The sequence below is a fragment of the Bos indicus genome, chromosome 17, assembly GCF_029378745.1.
Source record: "Bos indicus isolate NIAB-ARS_2022 breed Sahiwal x Tharparkar chromosome 17, NIAB-ARS_B.indTharparkar_mat_pri_1.0, whole genome shotgun sequence".
Classification (NCBI taxonomy): Eukaryota; Metazoa; Chordata; class Mammalia; order Artiodactyla; family Bovidae; genus Bos; species Bos indicus.
In genome coordinates this window covers 30,082,284-30,101,632 of record NC_091776.1, presented here as the reverse complement: position 1 = coordinate 30,101,632, position 19,349 = coordinate 30,082,284, and the positions used below count along the sequence as shown (strand labels likewise).

Sequence of the window (19,349 nt, the reverse complement as noted above, 5' to 3'; positions counted from 1 at the left end):
ATTTGTTTCTCCTTATCTTCTTTTAAAATGTCTATTTGAACTGCTTTTTCCATGATATTTTTTAACCTATACTTGGTTGCTTGTATCATTATTATTCTTGCTGTATGTTCTTATTTCTGTTTTCTTGTGATTACTCTAAATATTTTCTCATGATATTTGTCTTAATAGATTCTAAAGTTAAACACTACCTTAACTCTTTTTCAAAATAATTCAAAGCCCTTAGTACACCTTAACTCAGATTTTCCCCTCTTCACATACATGCTATTATCATCAGTAGTTAAGTGCCATCATTTTTTAAAATTCTACAAATTGAGCATAATTATACTACTGATACTGCTGCTGCTGCTAAGTCGCTTCAGTCGTGTCCGACTCTGTTCGACCCCAGAGACGGCAGCCCAACAGGCTCCCCTGTCCTGGGATTCTCCAGGCAAGAACACTGGAGTGGGTTGCCATTTCCTTCTCCAATGCATGAAAGTGAAAAGTGAAAGTGAAGTCGCTCAGTCGTGTCCGACTCTTTGCGACCCCATGGACTGCAGCCTATCAGGCTCCTCCATCCATGGGGTTTTCCAGGCAAGAGTACTGGAGTGGGGTGCCATCACTGGGGTACTATTTATTATTGTATTTTATATATTATAGAATGTATAAATTATATATCATAAAGTTCATATTTTATGCGTCATATTTCATACAGATGAATCATCTTTAATTTGCATGTATGTTTACCTTTTTTTCATTCACTATTCTTATCTCACCTTATTTGATTATTTTTCTTCTTCCTAAAACTTATACTTTAGGCATTTCTCTTTCACTGAATTCTTTTTGTTGTTATTTATCTGATGCTGCCTTTTTCACCCTTCTTGAGAGGTAGCTTTGTAATCCTTCCTGTAATACTTCCTTTATAAGTCTTCTTGTGTCGCTAAGAAGATGAAGTCAACACATGGCATTGGTCATGCCAACTAAACAGAAAATTTTTTTCTCTAATCTGTTTGAAGACAGTATTTCTTTGTCTTCTGACTTGCACAGTTGATATTAATTAATGACTCTCCATTATTCCTTTTCAAGAACTGTTGTATTTTCTGTGTTCAGTTTCTTGCTTCTGCTGTGTCCAAACTGCTTTTTAACCTCTCCGTGGTATTTGTTTGTTTAAACAGTCCCATTTTTATTTTGAGAAACTCCTGAAAAGTTTTTAACTAATTTACATGCAAATCTGCTGGACTATTCCTGATAATCACTTGTTGCTTGCTTGTCTTAGTGATTCTTTACTTTCTCTAAGCATCTCATACAGATCTCTTCTCCTGATGGGGACTCTGACTTGTGGTGGCTTACCTTGTTATGTTCTAGGATATCACTGACTAAACTTGCTGCTTGATTTTTATCTTTGGGCGTCCTTTGGTTCTAAATGGGGAATACCTTCCTGCAAGGAGAATTTGCTTCTTCTGCTTCTGTCACTGACCTAGGGCACTTCAGCCTCACCCAAAGGTTTGGGTTTAACATGATGGTCCTAGGCTCAACTCACCTACCTAGCTATTGGCCCAAAGCTCAGTGTCCTGACCAAAGACATTGTATGTATCAGCCCTCAAGACAACCTGCCTCTGTCCTTCTGGCCTCTACTTACCACTCCCAGCTGAGGCCCGAAGGAAGGCTATGGAGAGGATATCATTGGAGACTTCTCTAGTTCTTTTATATTGAGCAGTTCAACAAGTATGTTTTGGCCATGAATCTGGTTGTTTTACAGCACAAGGGTCTCACAGCACCTAGTGTACCATAATGCTTTAAGCAGAAGTGAAATCAAAAAAGTTTTTACCGGGACTTCCCTGGTTAAAACTCTGAACTTCTACTGCAGGGGTGCAGGTTCCATCCCTGGTTGAGGAACTAAGATCCCACGTGTTGCAAGATGCTGCCAAAAAATAAATAATTAAATAATAATTTAAAAAAAAATTAGAAGTTTATACCTAATTTATATTTCTTTCGTTTTGAAATCCTTGCAGTCTATACTGTCAATGACAAGTCCATTTTTATTCAAAGTGTATATTTCCTTGTGTTGCTTTTTCATATGTCAGAATTTAGCCAATAACTGAACCAGAAAGGAAGGAATTTACTTACACATATTTTTATAATTTGCTGTGCTCTGAAGAATACATGGAGACCTAGAGGTGATAATTCTAATTTCTTGCACATATTACTAGCCCCTTGCATCTTTAGAACAAATGAGAAATTTAACTATGTATTAAATAAAACACACAGCACATTTCTGAGCTGGTAGCACCCTGCATCTTTCAAGGTTGTCTTGGAGTAGGATAGTGCTGAGGCCTTTTGTCATCCTCGCCTTTCTTTCCATGGGAAAGTGTGTCGATGTTTCTCTAATGAACAGGTTTCGGTCTGATGACAGCCCTGTATCAACACTGTCATTAGGAGAGGCTTTTTATTCTTACTGAACAGAGTAGAAGCTGCTGCAAATACATGCTACTAACAAGTGCTTTAAAACGCAGCTAATTAAGTTGGTTAGGAGCTGTGGCGGTTGCCAGGTCTTGAATAGTGAGGCTTTGTGGGCTGGTTGCTGCAGAGGTTGAAGCAGAGACTTTCTCAAATGACCTTTGTATTCTGGTATTACTTATTTTACAATTAAATGTCATAGGGTCATTTTGTTTTCATGAGTTACATATTTAATAACAGCTTGTTTTCTTCAAGTTACAAGATTTGGACTTAAAAAAAAAACTAATCGAAGACTATATGGTTATTTGTTTAAAGTGGTGTTGGGTATTTGGCTAAATACTATAAATTTGTTTGCCAGTTAAGGTTCAGATTTATTAAGTGGACATAACAGAAGATCTTAACGGGTGTTTGACTTAATTTCTAGAGATAAAATGTTTTGTGATTACTTTTACACTAGAAATACTACCAGAAATTCAGGTTATTAAGCAGGCTGTATTTAGCGCACATCTTCCATAGCAGTTTGCATATATTAAATGTGCTTGGTAAGTATAAAAAACAGATGTGTCCAGTTTGTTATTATTTATATTTTATCCTAATATGGAAGTTGCTAAGATGGACTCCAAGCCACATAATTGTTTCTTTTAAAGAGAGTTGAAAGCAAAGTGTAGAACACTCTTTAGAGAGAGAACAAAAGAAAAGATACAGCATTTTAAAAGTTTGAGTTTCAATCATGGTTATATTAATATTTAAGAATATTGTCATTGAATATCATAAGTGGAAATTACTCTGAATTCTCTATGGTTTCTATCTAGAAATTTTTATTTTGCTTGCTTCTAATTTGTTATAGAGAAAAATAGCATTTTGTTTTAAGTAACAGCAAAAAAGTGAGGTACAGATTGAGTCATCTCTTCATGGAAAAGTACTAACAATGCACATCCTGGTTTTGAAATTTATTTAATTTTATGAAAATATTTGTGTCCTGAGAATATACTCTTCTTGAAAACAGAAAACTATTAAGCATTTTTTGAATAGTCCTATGGATTTAGTATTTTCCATAATTTAAAATGTCCCTTTTAAAGGTTGAATTCAAATTAATTTATGATGGGCAAATGCTTTCAAGTTGAAACAGAAGATTTTATAGTATCGTTAATGCTTCTTTCTTCTTATCTACATGACTTTAATTTTGTATTGTCACTTTGTAAGTTTAATTACAGCTTTGTGTTTAAATAAAAATTTTATGTTTTACCAAAGATGAAGCTTATCTTTTAAAAGTCGGTAATGAAAGTAATTAAAGACTCCTTGTTTCATTTAGTGTCTGTGTGCGTATGTAACCATAGGAGATAAGAGTATCTGTATAATGAAATATAAATGTTAGTATTTAAATTTATTGTAAAAGAGATTAATATTTGAAGCATTGCTGGTAATTGGTTTTAACTATTCCAACTAATCAGTATTCTACTCAGCATATATATCATGACCAATTTTGATAGTCTAACTTATTTTAAATGTGTATATGTGTTAAAATTCCAGGCATACTTTTCTTCTTATGTTCGCATAAAACTCCCACTGAAGCTGAAAGGAGTCATTTTTGTTTTTTCCTTAATTCGAAGTCTATACTTGGCATGAAAAAAATTATTGTTGGAAAATTTCAGAGGGATTGATACTTCTGTTTCTTTTCATTTAACAGCAGGAAATCCTTTATCATTATCCAGTTTCTGAGGCATCTCAGAAACTCCAGAGTGTGAGAGGGATATTTCTCACACTCTGTGACATGTTGGAAAATGTAACTGGGACACAAGTTACGAGGTAATAATTGACTTTTGTGTAGCTTTAATTCTCTTTCTTTCAAGTTCTTTACCTTGGTTCTGACAAAACACTAATGCAGGTATCTGTTATACAAATATGTTTGTATCTATAATGGAAATATTTATATGGCAGGTATGATATCTATGGATAATTTCTTTCTCACCTCAGTTGTTTCTACTACTCATCTGTTGAAAATTATATTCTCAGTACAGCTGTAGATCTGGGTGTTTGGGCACACTTTACATAACAAAATTAGACTAATGACCTGCATTTTAGAATTTTTTCATAAATGTGATCTCTATTAAGCATGGCATTATGATGAGTTTTGGCTTTTTAATGATTGTATCTTGATTATTAACTTGCTCGACAATAGCTTTGTGTTTGGTAAGGATGACTGAATACAAATTTTTCATATAGTTCAAAATGTTTTGTTCTTAAAACAATGGTAGAAAAACACACAATATATATACACTTTAGAAAAGAGTATTCAGAAGGTGATATCATCTATAATATTTCCTGACTTTGAAATTTTATAGTTAACTTGTGGAAAGAGGGGGTTCAAAGTTTTTGAGTTTTTTTTTTTTTTCATGAAATAGATATACAGATTATAAACTATTTTTCTTGATATTTCAATAGTTTGAACTTTACCAAAAAAAAGTTTATCTCAAATTTTATGAGCCTTTCAATACTGATACAATATCAAGTTGGATTTTCTAAGCTTTAGCTTTTCTTTTCCCATCTTCTGATTAAAACGACACCTTTAGGATTTTATTCTTTATTGAAGTATATTGTTGGTTTACAATGTGTTAATTTCAGGTATACAGCACAGTGTACACACACACACACATCCTTTTTCAGATTCTTTTCCCTTTGTAATAGGTAATTATAAAATATTGAGTATAGTTTCCTGTGCTATACAGTAGGTCTTTGTCTAGGATCTTAATAGATAGGATCTGCAAGCTAACAGGAAGAATTTTTTGTTTTTCTAAATGACAGTGATATTTAACTCTGGGACTATATACACTATATACATATAGTGTATATATAAAAGATTATTTCAGTACAGAATGCTAGTAACTGAGGCTCCATTTAGAATATATTCACATTTGTAAACCTGGAGGAGGGCATGGCAACCCACTCCAGTATTCTTGCCTGGAGAATCCCCATGGAGCCTAGCGGGCTGCAGTCCATGGGGTCACAAAGAGTTGGACGCAACTGAGCGACTTAGTACAGCACACACATTCATAAAAGCATGTCATAGGCATTTACATTTTTTTTTAATAGTTTTATTGAGATATGGTTCATACATCATCCAATTCACCCACTTAAAGTATACAGTTGGATGGTTTTTGGTATTTGCAGATGATGTGAAACCATCACCAGAGCCAGTTTTAGAACATTTTTATTATCTGAAAGAAGAACTCTGTACCTTTCAGCAGTTCACTCACCTACCTACCCCCAAGCCCTAAGCACCCACTAATCTACTTTTTGTCTCTCTAGATTTCCCTATTCTGGACATTTTGTAAGAAAGAAATTGAAGTATGTCATTATTTGTGACTAGCTTCCTTCTCTTAACATGTTTTTAAGGTGCAGGCCTCATTTCTAATCTTTTTAGTAAGAAGATGTGTTTTAAGTTTCTTGATGTGGATTTTATTTTTCTAGATACTTTAGATCTTTGATATTTAGATATTTGTTAGATAAGATGTGGATTAGACATGTGGAGGAAGCAGCTTCCCTGGTAGTTCAGCAGTAAAGAATCTGCCTGCCAATGTAGGAGATGCAAGTTCAATCACTGGGTTGGGAAGATCCCTTAGAAAAGGAACTGGCAACCCATTCCAGTATTCTTACCTGGGAAATTCTATACACAGAGGAGCCTGGCAGGCTACAGTCCATGGGTTGCAAGAGTTGGACGTGACTTAGCAACTAAACCATCATCAGATGTGGAAAACTAAATATATATAGGAAAAACTTTTTTGAAAGAGTATGAAGATTATTATTTCAGGAATGCCTTAGCAACATGTGTCTTTTGTTGCATACAGTTTTAAAACTATAGTAAAATTAATTATGACTATAATCTAATATTTGTCTAAAAGTACATGCATTTTTAAAACTTTATTAAGGCAAAACTAATATCCTTTTTAAAATCTCATATACTCATCTACTATATTATAGAAAGTACACTATGTCCTGGGACTCAATAGATAAAGATTGATGGGCGTATTTTAATTTCAAAGAAAACACCTTCTCACCACCTCCCCACACTATAAGATTGAATCGTATTATGTATCCATAGTTTATTGTTGTATCTCTCTTTAGAACACATTGTTTTCTAAATGAATTGAAATATAATTGAAGTATAGTAAATGGCACATACATAAACTGTGTAATTTGATTGTTTTTGACATTGGTATAGACCCTGAAACCATCACCATCATGAATATATCTATCACTCCAAATGTTTCCTTGAGAATACGTTTAAATCTGACAACATTTTGGTTACTTATTTACGTGTTCCATACTAACTGATCATGTTTTGAGCCTGGGACTACATCTTACTTCTTTGTAATCTCTTTTAGTAAATTAGGTTCATAAATAGATAATCAGTAAAAATTTGTTAACACACTGAGATGGAAGCTTTCTTCTTTAAAAAATGTGTATATAGTCAATTAATGTTAGCAAAAGAGTTTCAATAGTTTTTTGCTATAATGAGTCTTTTGTTTGACCAGGTTATTGTGAGCTTTTTGAAGTATGTATTTTAGAATATGTTTATGTTGTACAATTCCTTGCCTTTTCTGTGTGGCAATTAGGTATATGCCAAGAAACTTGCTTATTAAGCATGCAGTTCTTAAATCATAACCATATGTAATCTTTTCTAAATGACTGTTTATAATTTTATGACATTTAAAGATATTGTTAATTTCATTTTGACTCTGTTTTTTTCCTTAGCTCATCCCTTCTTTTAAATGGAAAACAAATTCATATAGCTTATTGGAAAGAAACTGACAAGCTGTTGTTAATTGGCCTGCCTGCCGAGGAGTAAGTTGGGATTTTTGTTTACCTTAAATTCGTTTCTAAAATACTGCTGATAAAGTCTGTTTCATTAAAATGATGACACTTTGGTCAAAAGGTCAATTCAGGAAGTTTTACAATTGAAAGGTTTGCTGCACTGGTTTAATAGCTACCTGTGTTCATTTGGTGTGAAGATTGCAGAAAGGCACCAGGACAGCCCACCTAGATTAATCAGAAAGGCTGTCAATACCGTTTCCTCTAAGATGCGACCAGTACAGAGGTGGCTGAGATCAGCTTGTCCTCTGCTCAGACTTTTGACAGTATCATGGTTTGGATTTTGCATATTTACAGTTTTTATTCTTTTTCCTGTTGGTGATTTTGAAGAAGTAAAGGTCAGCAGAAAGATGTTTTGCCTTGATGTTGAGCATCTTTGACCAAATAATGAATTTTTAACTTTAAAGTGATTTCTTTAATGGTATGTCTTATCATGGTCCCCTTCTTAACTTTTTTGTAAGAATTTTGAAATATATCTTATTTTACTATTAATAGTTGGCTATAAGAATGGGCTGACATTTAGCTATATATGTATTAGAAGTGAGTTACTAAATCCAGCCCACACTCAAAGGCAACAGTATCAAACAATGTGTGGACTTGTTTTAACACCACAAACAGGAACTCCAAAGGAGGCTGCAGTGAAAAATATTAAAATGATTGTGTTTTAAAAGGGTCTTTAGTTTTGGACAGAAAGAGAATCAAAAATGTTCACATGAAGGGATAGTGGTGCTGTTACATGATGGTTCTCTTTAACCAGCTAATGTGCATTTTTCAGGCTTCCCAGGCGGTGCTAGTGGTAAAGAACCCGTCTGCCAATGCAGGAGACATAATAGATGTGAGTTCAGTCCCTAGGTCAGGAAGATCCCTGGGAGGAGGGCACGGCAACCCACTCCAGTATTCTTGCCTGGAGAATCCCATCAATAGAGGAGCCCGGCAGGCTACACTCTATAGCGTCACAAAGAGTCAGACACGACTGAAGTGACTTAGCATGCATGTGCATTTTTCTGTCTAAAAAAGGACTATAACGAACCCTGCTAGGAGACTGCCCTATGCCATGGGTTGTATAATGAAAAATCGAGTTGTTTTCACAGTATCAGTTCAGTTCAGTTCAGTCTCTCAGTCGTGTCCGACTCTTTGCGACCACATGAATTGCAGCACGCCAGGCCTCCCTGTCCATCACCAGCTCCCGGAGTTTACCCAAACTCATGTCCATCAAGTCGGTGATGCCATCCAGCCATCTCATCCTTTGTCGTCCCCTTCTCCTCCCACCCCCAATCCCTCCCAGCATCAGAGTCTTTTCCAATGAGTCAACTCTTTGCATGAGGTTTCACAGTATGGGTTTATACAAATTGGAGAATATCCAGAATAAGATGCTTTACAGTGTACTGGCAGGTAAAAGGCAGGGTAGTGCCTTTGGACTTTTGTAGTAGCCCAAAAGGGAAAAGATACAGATAATACAGGGGTAAGATAAGGTCGTGTGGGCAGTTAGAGAGCAAAGAGGAAGGCCCAGCTAAAGAAGTGGGCAGAGGCTGCTCTCCCACGTTCTGATGTCACCGTATGATGCCACCAGTCACATTTAGGCAGCTAGAGACAGTGTCCAGAGGTTTTGCCCTGAAGCCAAAAAAGGACTGTCACTGCTGAGCTCTGGATCAAGGTTTTGCTCTATAAGGAGATTATGCTCTAGCCATTTTCTCAGTCTTTATGACTGGGGTGGGGCTGGGGAGGGGGCCTCTCCTAAATTCTTATGTCATTTCCTTCCTAGAGAATTTGGCTTGTTAAGTTAGAATAAATTGGAAGGTCCTCCTCCCTCTCTAACCTGAGCTTCAAGTCAGAAATAGTCCCAGCCACCTCTTCACCCAGCTGTCTTACTGCTCATATCAACCGCTCTGTAGCAGACTCTTTTCCTTTGTTTCATCTTGTTTCACATGACTGTGAAAGGTAGTTGTTATTGTTCTCATTTGTTCTGATTGGGAAATAGAGTATTGAGAGATCATGCACGAGCGCCTCCTCAATGTGAGTTTGTACATCTCTGTATCTCCAACATCATCCATGTGGTTTGTAACTGAACTGGTGTCCCTGGGATTTTTTTCCCTTGTGTGTCTTAATGCCACCGTCTGTATGTTTCTTTCTTCATCACTGTACCTTTTACAATCAGGATGAGAAAAGCATCGCCCCACAGAGGACAGAGTGGGGCCTATACTCTAGTAGTAACATGCGTTTTCTTGGTGGGGAGATCATCTTACTGTGATGGCTGCAGTGAATAGTGAGGACGTAACCAGGAAGACAGTGTAGGATAGTAGAGAGAATAACTTTGGAGCCCACCAGCAGGTTCTATTGGAGAAGGAAATGGCAACCCACTCCAGTGTTCTTGCCTGGAGAATCCCATGGACGGAGAAGCCTGGTAGGCTGCAGTCCATGGGGTCGCACAGAGTCGGACACAACTGAAGCGACTTAGCAGCAGCAGCAGCAGCAGGTTCTTCTCCCTGGGTTCCCTTGCAGAAGTTACTTCTTAAACCTCAGTTTACCCATTGGTGTAATGGGAATAATAAGACCTGCTTTGTAAAATTCCTACAAGGCTTCAACAAGAAAGTGTTAAGTCCATTTCTTTCCTTTCTCCTACTTTCTTTCCTTTCTCCTACTTTCTTTCCTTTCTCTTTCATTAAGGGGTATCTTTTTGTCACAAGAGTTAGAGGTTCAGTTGAGATTTTAGTATTACTGGAAAGTGTCAAGAATTCACTTTTGTTTCTATGGGCCCAGATATTGTACCAACTTCTTAAATGTATTACTTTTATTTAATCCTCAAAATGAACCTGAGAACGTTTCACGATTATGGTCCTGTTGTACATAAAGGAAATTAAGTCCTAAGGGGATTAAATAATTTCCATGTACGTGGTGATATAAAAGTTTGTACTTGACCCATGTTAGTACCCCAAATGTAGACATCAGAGTTTTTGATTATGCAGGAAACAACCATTTTACACAGCTGTACTCAGTTAACATACATACTTTTCACATTTTTCATATATGTATAATGTAAAGATCTGCTTCTTTTGTTATGAAATCAATTGTCTATGTTATAAATGAACAGATGTTATTTTGCTTTTTTTTAGAGTACCTCTTCCTCAGCTAAGGAATATGATAGAAGATGTTGCCCAAACCATAAAATTTATGTATGGTTCTTTAGACAGGTGAGTACTTCTTTGAATTGAATCTCACATTTTAAGTATATGATTCCAAATTACTTTTTGTGCTTAATAGTGTTCTTGGTTATCAAGTTAGTTGTTTGTTTTCTTATTTTCTCATCCTTCATGTCTGGCTTTTATTTTACAGCTATAGGCAGGTTTTCATTTGATCCAGTGCTTTTTCTCTTTTGATCTCATAATCAAAGAAATATCAGTGAAATAATAATCAGTGAAATAAAAATCAGTGAAATAATCTTTGATTTTTACATCTTACATCACTATTTTGTGAAATAAATTACAATTTATTTCAATTACATTGTGATTTGATATATTTTCGTAGGGGCAAATGTAAGAGCATTTCTTCAGAACAGATACAGAAAAGAGTAAGAAGATTTCAAATAAGTTTTTTGTGTTTTCTTCTGATTATAAGACCATTGTCAAATTACTATCCTAAAATGTGATATTTTTCCTTAAAAATTTTTTTTAGTAAAAAAATGTGCTATTAAAATAAATAAAAGACACAGTGGAGAAGGTAATTGACTATTTATTTTCATGTATATTCCGTATATTGGGTTGGCCAAAAAGTTCATTTTTTTTTTCCCCTCAAGATGTTACAGAGAAACCTGAATGAACTTTCTGGCCAACCCAATATTGTCTATATAATATGAATATACACATTCTTTTTTTTACATGTGAGTTCACAGTGTGCATATTTTTCTGCTTCTTGCTTTTTTAACCTCGCAGTATGTGCTACATCTTTCTTGATCTTAAGGAGGAAATTTGAGGTAGTCATTTAACATTTGAACATGTAAAATTATGAGTGAGAAGTAGATTTTTTTTTTTCTCTTTGGAGGATTGTTGTTAATTCCCAGTACTTCAGAGGGCTAAAATGGTACCTTTAATTTAAAGCCTTAAGAGTATATCAATATAAAAATTCCAAAGACAGTTTATACACTTTTCCAAACCATAGTAGTATCAGCTTTGTTGTCACTGTTCTCAGAGCTGCCTAAAGGAATTTTCTGTGATGATGTCATCTGGAGAAATTGTCTAATTTGCACTGTTTTCCTCCAGGTGCCTCTTAGGAGACACCTTCTTCTCAAATCCAATTACGTATTAGCATTTTCCAAATGTGTGAACTACAAAAGGCTGGGCATTCATATATAGTGCTTTTACCTTTTACTAGTAAGAAGAATGTTAACCAATGAAAGTAAGGACTCTAAAGGTGGTTATAAACTGCCTCCTTAAATTTATACTAGATGAGCAAATATTGCTATGCTTTACCCTAACTGAATCTCTATTTTCAAAAACTAGAGATGATCAAAGATTAAATTCCTGTAATGAATTTTGTATATGAAGATAAAGCAATTGGAGTTGTTCTATAAATTCCAGTGAGTAGGTTGAGGGCCACGGGATTCTTGATTTCTCTGAATTTCATCTGGATATTTAGCTTCCATTGATTTGGAAGCATCTCCAAGTTGTCAGCAAATTTAAGCAGTTTTTTCCTTACCCAAGTTAGAATTTGAAAGGCAAACTAAAATAATAAATGTCAAGATCCACTGAATTCTTGAAACCAAGAAGCAGTATGGATCCATGATATTAAGTCATTTTGCAATAATTTTTTAATCACAAGTTTTCTGATTATGAAAGATATTAAAGGCCCATTGTGAAAAATTATGAAATGACTAAAAAGTCCAAAACTTAAATTACCACTTGTAAGTTGTGAGCTGGTTAGTCCTCTGTAAGTGACAGAAAACTGATTATACCTTTACAAAGTTTAGAGTTGTGATCAAATTAAAGATACGTTTCCTTCATCATTCCCAGCCAATTCATCAGCAAATCCTAATCAACCTGTCTCCAAAATAAATCTCAAATCCATCCGTTTCTCTCCATCTTCACTATTAACCCTGTCCGACTAACTACTGCTGTGGCTCATTGCTACAGTAACTTCCTGATTACCTTGCCTCCATTCTTGCCTCTTTAATTTCCAAAGTTAGAATGACCTTTCTACACTATTATGTGGCTCCCACATACCTTTCTGATTTCAGATCTCAATCCCCTCTGCCTTTCTGTACTGTTCTGCAGGCATCCTGGTCAAGCCTGTTCCCACCCTGGCTTTTGTACTCTTCCATCTCACTAGACCTTCTTGACATCAGGACCTCAGCTTAAATGCCCTGTTCCTTCTCAGAGATCCTCCCCTAACCATTTGATTTAAAATAGCCAGCCAGTCACCCCACCCATTCAGACAGTCTTGTTCTGTGCTTAGTCCTTTGTACAAGTTCATGTTTTACTTTTTGATCATTTATCATCATTCTCCAGTAGAATGGGAGCTCCAGGGGAGTAGAGACTTTGTCTTTTGTCTTGATATTTTTATTGCTGTACCTCCATGCATGAGAATAGTGCCTGAAACACAGTAGGCACTCAAGTAATTAGTTGAATGAAATCAGTGAATACTAGTCTGATATATTAATGGTATATATATATATATATCAGTTATTGTGTTATCCAGTAGTTTATACCACTGAATGGTTGTAGGTAATGCTATACTACTTTTACATCACTGAAACCAAGTTTTTGTTTTGTTTTGTTTTTTAGTTTTTAAATAGCTGTGCCTTCATTAGCAAAGAGGGGAGGAAATAACTTAGGCTAATCCTGTGTTTACTGTATACCAGTAAGTAATAGGCATAATAAGTACTTGCTGTATACTAGGTACTTTTCATGAGAGTTAGATTGTATTATCCCTATTTTTACAGTTGGGAACAAAAGTTCAGAGAAAGGTTAGATGATTTTCCTGAGAGATCTACCTAGTGAAAAGCAGTGATAGGGTTCAGTCAGATCTGTTCTAGAAGCTCAAAATCTTTTTGTTATCCTATGCTGACTGAAAGATATTGGGAGTTGTAAATGGTTGAGAAATAAAAGTGAAAGCAACTTACATTTTTTGCCAAAAGGGTACTTCAGCCCATTCTGTTTAGATACACCACTTGTGTTAGCCCTGTGGTTTTCCCATAGGGCACCATGCACCCTCTGCCTAGTGCATTTGAGAATAAAGTTTTAGGGTAAAAAATATTGACAGGGTGACTTTCTTTATATACTCCATCAGTAACATTATGGCTATAATTCTTATTAAGAAGGGAGGAGTGAGGAAGAGAACCTGTGTAGTTGGGCAAGATCCAGTCCCTTTAGGTTTGTACAAGCGATGACCACCATTTCCGTGTGTTGTTCTGACATTACAGCTCTTGTTTTTTCAGTGCCTTTTGCCAGGTTGAGAATGTTCCTCGTTTGGATCATTTTTTCAGCTTGTTTTTTCAAAGAGCACTTCAGCCCACTAAACCGCATTCGAGTGCCAGTCCCGGCACACAGCAGTACGATGCTTCCAGTGCAGTGCTCTTAGACAATCTCCCTGGAGTTCGGTGGCTCACACTTCCCCAGGAAATTAAGGTACTCTTAGGTGTCATAAATAAGAATCAGAGCCAGTTGCTTTATAATTCTTTATTTTCTCTTTTTTTTTTTCTCCCCCATAGGCTTTTTGTTATTTTCAGGATTGCAGGTAAGAGTTAAAAGGGCAACTAGTTGATATGGTAGGAGGTCCAGTGCAGTGAACTTTTTCTTTCTAAATAAAAATTAGTTCTCTCATTTTACTTTAACATTCAGACTTTGTTCAAACTTGGAATACTTTTTGGAAATCATAATTATATGTGTGTCTTACTTTTTAATTCTGTGGTTTTGATTTTATAATGCAGGGTTATTGAGTTAGGTGGATGAAATGATTGGCTAACAAATATTCTTAACTAAAATACAAACTCCACAAATAATACCAAAATCTTTATTTACATGCTTCTAAGTCACTTCAGTTGTGTCCGACTCTGTGCGACCCCATAGACGGCAGCTCACCAGACTCCCCCGTCCCTGGGATTCTCCAGGCAAAAACACTGGAGTGGGTTGCCATTTCCTTCTCCAATGCATGAAAGTGAAAAGTGAAAGTGAAGTCACTCAGTCGTGTCAGACTCTTAGCGACCCCATGGACTGCAGCCTACCAGGCTCCTCCGTCCATGGGGTTTTCCAGGCAAGAGTACTGGAGTGTGTGCCATTGCCTTCTCCATTGTTTACATGAGCATCTGTAATTACCCTTAGCCTTGTCCCATAGATAGCTCACCCAAAGGTAATGTTCATGAGGGTTATCAATGAGATTTTAGTCATTTCTAGATCCAGAATAACTTTATGGACTGAAATGACTGAATGAAGACTCATTTCAGACATATTCATCAACAACAGTATATTTAGCCACAGCATTTGTAACAGTATTAATGAGGCACCATGCCATAGCAGTTCCTTGTCCATGAAGAAACTCAAGCTATGTTGTAGTAAAAGCCCAATTCAAGATTCTGCTCTTCATGGAATTCTACAATATATGATCAAATAATTATGCCTTTTGACAGTTTAATAATAATTTAAACTGATATATCAGTCTCTTTACTTAGTTTTCTTATCTGTAAAATTGGAACAATAATAGTATCAACTTCATAAAGAAGTTATAATACATAAAATGCTTAAGAGTCATGCCTTGCACATTGTTGTAATTATAGTTGTGAAATTAGTATTATATATTGTATAACTGGAGGGAGTTGAGGGGTTAGAGCATGTTTAAAGGAAACTTTACCTTCTGATATTCTTTTTTGTCCTTGCCTCTGTCAACTGCCTCCTGCTGCCTTTTTTAACCAAGGCCAATGATTATCATTTTCCTAAATCATTTCCATACTGAAAAGTATGAAATATAGAATTCTACTCCCATCAATAAGAGACAGAGTTTAATTAGATAACCTTAAATTTAATATAGAAAGACCCTGGTTCCAAAGTCTGCCTCATGTCCATTCTGGGGTCTTTTTTCTTCTGAAAGACACGAGATCCATTGTCAGAGGTGCCATCGTCTCTTTCCTAGAGTAGGAAATGGCAACCCACTCCAGTTTTCTTTCCTGGAAAATTCCATGGACAGAGGAGCCTGGTGGACTATGGTCCACAGAGTTGCAAAGAGTCAGACACCACTGAGCAGTTAAGCACACACGCTATCATCTCATGAGTTTTGCCCAAGTTCTCTCCCCTAAGACTCTCTTCACTTAAAGAAATGTTTTCTCCACAAAGTATATCGTCTCTTCTGTGAGAGTAGAGATATAAGACTAAATGTTTTTAGGGGAAGTATATTTAGACTTTGGATATATTAAGATTAAATATTTTCCTTCTAAGAAGTTTAAGACATTTAAAAATATAGGCTACTTCAGTCTTATAAATTCCATGTGAAGGCTTCTTCCTGTATTCAGATTTCTCTTTTATTGACATTATTCCCCTTAGCTTAGCATATATTTGATTAAAAGGACTATATACTTTTTAAAAATATACTAATTTTTAATTGAAGGATAATTGCTTCACAGTGTTATGTTGGTTTCTGCCACACATCAACATCAATCAGCCATAGGCATACATATGTCCCCTCCCTGCACTGTCCCTCCTACCTCCCACCCTGTATACTTTATTTTTACCAGCCTAAGACAATATCACACTGAGAAATCACCGTGTGAACTGATGTATATTCTGTAATCTTTTGACTCAAATTATACCTGTTGCTTTATCTCACCAGAGCTTTGGTTGTACTTGTACTTTCTGAGTCTGACATTTCTATATGGAGGTCAGCCTTTACTATGCCAAGTACTCAGATGTGTGCTGTGCTCTGGGAATCCAGAAAAGTCCTTTGGATGCTCACAGTGTAGTTGGGTAGGTGGAACTTCTACACAGGAAACAATGAGGATATAGCTGAGACGTTTTCACATTTTGTAGTCTGGTTAAGAGAATTAAGAATAATATTTTTGGAAAGAGATAGATACGCTCTGATAAAGTGATCTAAAAGTCTCTGATGAATGTAAAGTTTGAAATATATGGTAATCCTTGAAGTTTTTGTTTTTGTTTTATCAGCAGACTCAAAGAACTCAAAAGCTTTGCTTTTCCCTTTGACATTTCTTACTGTGATTAAAAACTGTAGGATTTACTGACTATATATATTCCAATGGAAAACAATAAGAAATTTTGTGCCTTGAGAAATCTAGTTAAAAACATATAGGTGTGTGAGGTCGTTTGTACCTGATAAATTTTAGGTGGGAATAATTGTTTTTAAGTTGGAGAAAAATATACTTGTTCTGAGTTTAGTATATGGTGAGGTTGCACTTCAGTTTTCTTTCCCAGGTGTTTGAGAATTTCCTTATTTTATATGTCAGACTTTAAAAAAAATTTTTTTCCCTAAGATACACTGGAGTAATTAAGAGAAAAGATATTTTACTTTTTCTCTTAAGCAGTATGAAGAAACAATTACAGTCACCTTGTGTTTTAGACTGTAGAGTTCAGTAGCAGGAATAGCAACCTGTTTAACATTTCTGTGATCAGAAATCTTAAGTAGGTAATTTTCTTTTTGTCCTGTAGTTTTTCACAACAGAAACTATACCCACAAAAAGGAGAACATGAAGTATTTGCTAGATGCAGAAAAATGTAGGTCACAAATGAGTAATAAGTCACACTGTGTGAAAAGCATTGAGAGGCATGACTAATGTTTCCAAAGCTTCTGTCATCTCAGTAAGACACAGTTTGTGAAACGGTCCTGCAGAGAGTGCCCTTGGCCTTTACAAAAATAAAAAACAAGGATTATTTTCCACAAATACCATACACGCTACAAACTTTAACTGTCAATAGTTTTCAGTTTATATATATGCATTACAGATTAAACCTCAGATTAAATATATTCTGCTTTAAATTTTTGAATGCTTTAGGGAAGGACAAATACATGAAAGAGTTCAGGCAAATTCCATAGGAACAGAAGCTAAATCCTAAGTAAGAGATTTTTCTAATAACTCTGTAGGGTGGTTAAACTGTGCCAGGTTCCAGGGGAACACTTGCTTTCATGATTTAATCCATGAATAAAGATTAACAGTCTTTTTATACAAAAGAGTTTAAAGGCAAGAGACAGGGAAGAATGTTGATATTTTCCGAGATCCAACTGTTGAGAAATATATAGAAAATAGAAAAATAGACAATTCATAATATATTGGCTATATCAAGATTGATTTATTTTACTCTTAAGATTTTTATAGGTTAAAATTTTTTCTGACAAAACTGTAAAGCAGCTTTGTAACTTCATAAATTAGTTTGTATTGAATACAGAGTGAAGCCCATTTTACAATAATTAAGATGTAAGTGAAAAATGCCTATATGTAAAATACACTGATTTTATTTTTGTAATTGCAAAGCTTAAAAGCAAGATGTTCCATTTTGGGACATTCCTTAAATAACACAAAGGAGAGAGAGATATTTATTTACTTCTTCAAGTAATTATTGGAGGACGAAATGGCAACCCACTCCATTATTCTTGCCTGGAGAATCCCATGGACAGAGGAGCCTGGTGGCCATAGTCCATGGGGTCACAAAGAGTCAGATACAACTGAAGCAACTTAGCACACACAAGTAATTAAGCACTTTTATATGGCCAGTACTAAAAAATAAGTAATATAAATTAAATGTTTGTGTTACAGTTTCTTTTTTTTTTTTTCTGTATAGTTGGAATTAGACACAGCATTGAGTGACTTGGAGGCCGCAGACTTTGCAGAACTGGTAAGAGAAGCAGTGGATTTTAGGAAAAGTTGTTTATTTCTTATTTTGTAAATCAGTCATTATTCTAAGTATTTTCCAAGGAGGCATGTAATAATCATTATATGCAGTATCATTTATAACTGGGCTTTGAAAGAAAGACCATATATGTTATAGTGATCGGTAGTATGGTTTTTTAATCATTTAAAATAGATACATATTTCCTAGCTCTGTCTAGTGAAATATATTTCCTAGCTCTGTCCACTAGAGCATCACTAGCACCCAGGCCATTGTGTATAAATAATATTTTTCACTTAAGGCAACCAAGATTGCTATGAGAAATGGCTGAATCCAGATTTAGGGCTGAAAATGTACAAGATAAGCTTGGCAACATCTTGTTATATCAGACATCTAGGAAGCTTTCAAAAATTACTAGGTTTAATTTAAGGTTCAAGTAATTAGGAGACAACTTGAAGAAGCTCCCACTTGAACATCTATAAAGATAATAACTGCATTGGATTGAAAGAGAACCTATCAGTTACAAGTGAGTCAAGAAAATCAACCAATGTCAGTATATGGATCTTACTTGGATTCTGATTCAGACAAACAAAATATTTTAAAATGTGTATGAGTCAATCAAGAACACATAAACACAGATAACTGGATATTAGGTGGGAATAATTCCTTAGATGTGGTAATGATATTCTGGGTATGTATTTTTTTTAAAGTTCTTCTGTTTTAGAGATACATTCTAAAGTAGTTACAGATGAAATGATACAACATCTGGAATTGATTTAGAAATAATTCATCAGGGAGAGGGAGGAAGGAGAGAGATGAAACAATGTTAGCCACGTACTGGTCTTTGTTGAAGCTGGGTGTTGATGGGTACCTAGGAGCTAATATATTATTCTATTCTATTCTATTATTCTATTCTAATATATTATTCTATTATTCTGTTCTATTAGTATATGCTAATGTTTTCAGTAATGAACGTTTTTTTTAAAGTAAATGGGACATTAGGAAGTAGAAGCAGTGAGGCTGGGTCATTCTTTAGCAGATTGCTGTTGAAAGTGGGGAGAGGTGGTTCACTTGAAAGGTGGCTTAGTCTTAGCTAAGATCCAGAGCAAATGGAAGGGTATTTTGTTTGTAAAAAGAGTGGAAATTTAAGCAAGGAGAACTGTTCGTAGGATGTATGTTTTTTCACCAATGGGGGAAAAAAAATTAACTGGATACTAATATCATTAGGAG

The 19,349-nt window shown here is 35.4% G+C and overlaps 1 protein-coding gene across 4 annotated transcripts in view; it reads left to right on the top strand.

Annotated features, from left to right (window-relative positions):
- The window catches only part of INTU (inturned planar cell polarity protein), a 92,023-nt gene that overhangs the window by 45,451 nt on the left and 27,223 nt on the right, over window positions 1-19,349 (top strand). For all 4 annotated transcript variants that reach the window (XM_070769141.1, XM_070769137.1, XM_070769140.1 and 1 more), the window contains exons 5-9: window positions 4,121-4,239; window positions 7,186-7,275; window positions 10,413-10,490; window positions 13,730-13,919; window positions 18,072-18,125. In XM_070769141.1, coding sequence (XP_070625242.1) covers window positions 4,121-4,239; window positions 7,186-7,275; window positions 10,413-10,490; window positions 13,730-13,919; window positions 18,072-18,125 — 531 coding nt within the window. The remainder of the gene's footprint in view (window positions 1-4,120; window positions 4,240-7,185; window positions 7,276-10,412; window positions 10,491-13,729; window positions 13,920-18,071; window positions 18,126-19,349) is intronic.